Here is a 3,927-nt window from a genome sequence, read left to right as displayed (position 1 = left end):
GCCTCCTTAGCTCTGTGACAGTCGAAAAGCCCATTGATCATAACACAGTAGGTTTCAATGTCTTGAAAACAGTCTCTTTCATCCATTTCTTTCCATGTATTGAATGCTCCATCAGGATCATCCATTTCGAAATACATAGATATCAGCATGTTGTATGTCTGGACGCTAGGAGCACAACGTGATTCTACCATTCTTCCATACAGTTTAAGTGCTTCATCGCTCTTTCTATTCTCACACAATACCCTAAGAAAGCAATTGTAAGTGACAATATCAGGCGGGTAACCTTTATTGCTCATCTCATCCAAGAACTTGTACGCTTCCTCAACCTTTCCAGCCATACACATACCTTCAATTACGTCCTTGTATGTTGACACATCAGGAAGGCAACCTGTGCTTATCATACGCCCAATTAGCTCAAAGGATTCTTCTACTTTATCATTCTTTGCCAACGCTACAATCATTAAAGCAAACGTTCTTGCAGTTGGAGCAGAGACTGCAGAGCCTTTGGTTATCATGAAATCGAACAAATCAGCTGCATCATCCACCATCCCAGCTTGGCAGAAAGTATCAATAGCAGCACAATACGTGAAATTCTCCGGTTTATGACCAGCTTGAATCATCTCTTCAAGCAGCTTCATCGCCTTTTTAGGGTCTCTCACTCTACACCACCCAAAGAACAAGACATTGAATGTATTCGCATCAGGTATAACTCTATGCCTCATCCTTCTAAGCAAAACTACACTCTCCTTTACCAAACCACACTTACACAGAGCATCAAGAAGCATATTAAAAGCATTAATCTCANAGAACTTGTACGCTTCCTCAACCTTTCCAGCCATACACATACCTTCAATTACGTCCTTGTAGGTTGACACATCAGGAAGGCAACCTGTGCTTATCATACGCCCAATTAGCTCAAAGGATTCTTCTACTTTATCATTCTTTGCCAACGCTACAATCATTAAAGCAAACGTTCTTGCAGTTGGAGCAGAGACTGCAGAGCCTTTGGTTATCATGAAATCGAACAAATCAGCTGCATCATCCACCATCCCAGCTTGGCAGAAAGTATCAATGGCAGCACAATACGTGAAATTCTCCGGTTTATGACCAGCTTGAATCATCTCTTCAAGCAGCTTCATCGCCTTTTTAGGGTCTCTCACTCTACACCACCCAAAGAACAAGACATTGAATGTATTCGCATCAGGTATAACTCTATGCCTCATCCTTCTAAGCAAAACTACACTCTCCTTTACCAAACCACACTTACACAGAGCATCAAGAAGCATATTAAAAGCATTAATCTCAGGCTGCGTCTTCACTCTAATCCGTTTCTTCTTGGCAAATTTCTGAACATGAGTCAAATACCTCTCACAATACTTCCTAAGAATCTCCAACAGAACATCAGCAGGAACAGCGGTTTTGTTGTTTCTCTTCATGTAATCAAACATATCAACCACAATCCTAAACTGCTTGTTCTTGTACTTAGTACTAGACAATATATCAATCATCTCATTATAAGCAATAGGCTCATGTGAGTAATGTTCCTGATGACCAGCCCAAGTAAAGAACCTCAAAGCCGTCTTTTCCTCGTATTGAAGCCTTTGTAAGATCTTGCAAACCACAGGAGTTGTCAACTCTACACCAGATTCATCAAGGGCTTTCTCCATATCATCATACGCATTCAAATTCGCCATTATAACTTCGTGTAAGATTCCAACCGCATAAGTAGAACCCTTTGTTCTAATATCATTCTCATTGCAGGGAACCAGTGATTGATCTTGAGAAACTTCTACTCTACGGGAAATTTCAAATTCTGGGTGTAACAAAGTCGTGGAACAGAATCGATGGCTCGAGAAAGAAGAGATTTTGTCGATGTGAATAGAATCTAGACGAGAACTCAACAGATGAGAGTAAAGTGCGGACCTTTGTGGTGGTTTTGTCGGAAGATGCGAGTAGAATCTAGAACGAACAAGAGATGAGACCAGCCTTCGCATCATTCAGCAATCACTCAGTGAAAATATATTATTTTCGAGGTTTACAGCCAAAAGAGACTGAGAGAGGAAACCAGAGGAAGGGGACGGCAACGGAAAGAGAGAGCAGAGAGAGGTGGAAGTTTTTAATGGGCTTTCTTCTATTGAGGGCCTTTTCAATGTTAACGGGCCATCTTCTCTTGACAACAAATACTGTTTTGAGTGTGTGAATTGCAACTCTAATTAAAAAAAAAAATAAAGCGAAAACCGAACCAAAATCAATTTAAAACCATAACCAAGCCATGAATCAATCTCCACTCTGTTTATAACAACGATTTGTTACCTAGTTAGGCTCTAAGAGCATGTTTATCGGTGGGTTGTAGTAAGGGGAGTTCTTAAATTTTTTATGAATTAATTGTGTACTGTTTGGAATATAAGAATCCATGATCTCTTAGATAAAATTTTCTCATTTATTGGTAGGTTCTTATTTTGGATCTCTTATTCTTGAAAATATTGTTTTTAAAATTTAAAACTTTTAAATAGAATAGAAGTGATATAAATGTGTAAACATTTAAGATTTTATAAAATTAGAAAATATTGCATTTTAATTAATTTTCAAACATACAAAACTTAATACAAATATTAATACATATTACAATAGAAGTGCAAGTTATGAAGCCAAAAACTATCATTTGAATCTCTTTCACTATTTTCCACCATTGATTCCCTTGGTTCTCTGCATCGACATCTTCATTTTCATTTGCTCGTTTCCCGTTATCAGCTTGATTCTCTTGTCCCTCTGAGCAAAAAAAATAGAAACAAATTGGTTCAGCATGTGTTGTTTTCGTGATGCCCTCAGTTAACCCCATGACAGAGAGGTATAGAAAGCAATATATCTGGAACTGCATCTTCATTTATTGGCATAGCAGCTGCGGGATCATTATCAGCTCTCGCAGCAGGTCTATGAGGTCGAGGTGGTGGTACTGCTGCTCTATGCATGCCTTGTGAAAGCCATCGCACAAACGGTGCAAGAGCTCTTTTTGAGAACAAGAAAAAATCATAATTAAGAACAAGAACCAACGAGAAGCTAACAAAAAAGAAGAGACAACTAACGTCCTTACAACACCAAGCCAAACCTGCAACAAAATAAAACCAGTACACTACAAAGAATGAACAAAAACATATCAAAACTTTTGTAACAAGCCAACGATTTCCAACTGAGCAGCTAAATCAGAACAACAATCATAAGCAAAACAATGAAGCTACATAGAAAATTGTTCTAATCAAATCCAACAGATAGGTTCATTTTTGTAGCTAGGAGAGTACCTGTTCGTGGAGACTTTGCAGGGAACCAAAGCCCTCTCCTCGAACCATCACCCTCATTCTCTGCTTCTTTCTCCTGTCGACTGCAACAAAAATTAGTACACATTATTGATAGAACAAAAAAACTGATTCCCAGCAACTAACCTCTGCCATAGCAAGCACTTCAACTGCATCGGAATACATTTCCAATTCCACACATAGATCATGCAATTGGATAAGCCAAGAGATTGATGAGCAAGAATACATTCCCTAGCTCCTCTAGTTTCTTCGGTTCATGCTTCCCTTCATATTCTGCAGAATGCTCATAAAGCTCTTGCACCTATACGCAACACAACACATAAAGTTCAAACTGGTAAAACAGNAGATAGGAGTAACCAAGCTGAAGGTGAAGAACAACGAGGATTGCTCTGTATAGCGGTCATCATAGCGAGGCATTGTCAAGCTGCAAAATTTTCCCACCATAATTATATCAAACGCATATACATATTAACATNCCCATAAACTCAGAAGCTGAGCAAGAACGTGTCATACAATGTCTCGAAGTAGCCATTGAGAGGAGAGCATCCGAGGTAATCAAATAGAAATATGCAACATATCACTGCAAATCAATTGATGATGTACTCTTTTTTTTTTT

The 3,927-nt window shown here is 38.7% G+C and overlaps 1 protein-coding gene across 1 annotated transcript in view; it reads right to left on the bottom strand.

The window, feature by feature from the left end:
- Nucleotides 1–1,694, bottom strand: part of LOC104715834 (pentatricopeptide repeat-containing protein At1g73400, mitochondrial-like) — a 9,551-nt gene extending 7,857 nt beyond the window's left edge. The window contains exon 1 of the mRNA XM_019230077.1: nt 3–1,694. Coding sequence (XP_019085622.1) covers nt 3–1,694 — 1,692 coding nt within the window. The remainder of the gene's footprint in view (nt 1–2) is intronic.

Source organism: Camelina sativa, chromosome 9, assembly GCF_000633955.1.
Source record: "Camelina sativa cultivar DH55 chromosome 9, Cs, whole genome shotgun sequence".
NCBI classification, from domain to species: Eukaryota; Viridiplantae; Streptophyta; class Magnoliopsida; order Brassicales; family Brassicaceae; genus Camelina; species Camelina sativa.
Note: the sequence above shows the minus strand (reverse complement) of the source record. Positions and strands in the feature narration are given on the sequence as shown.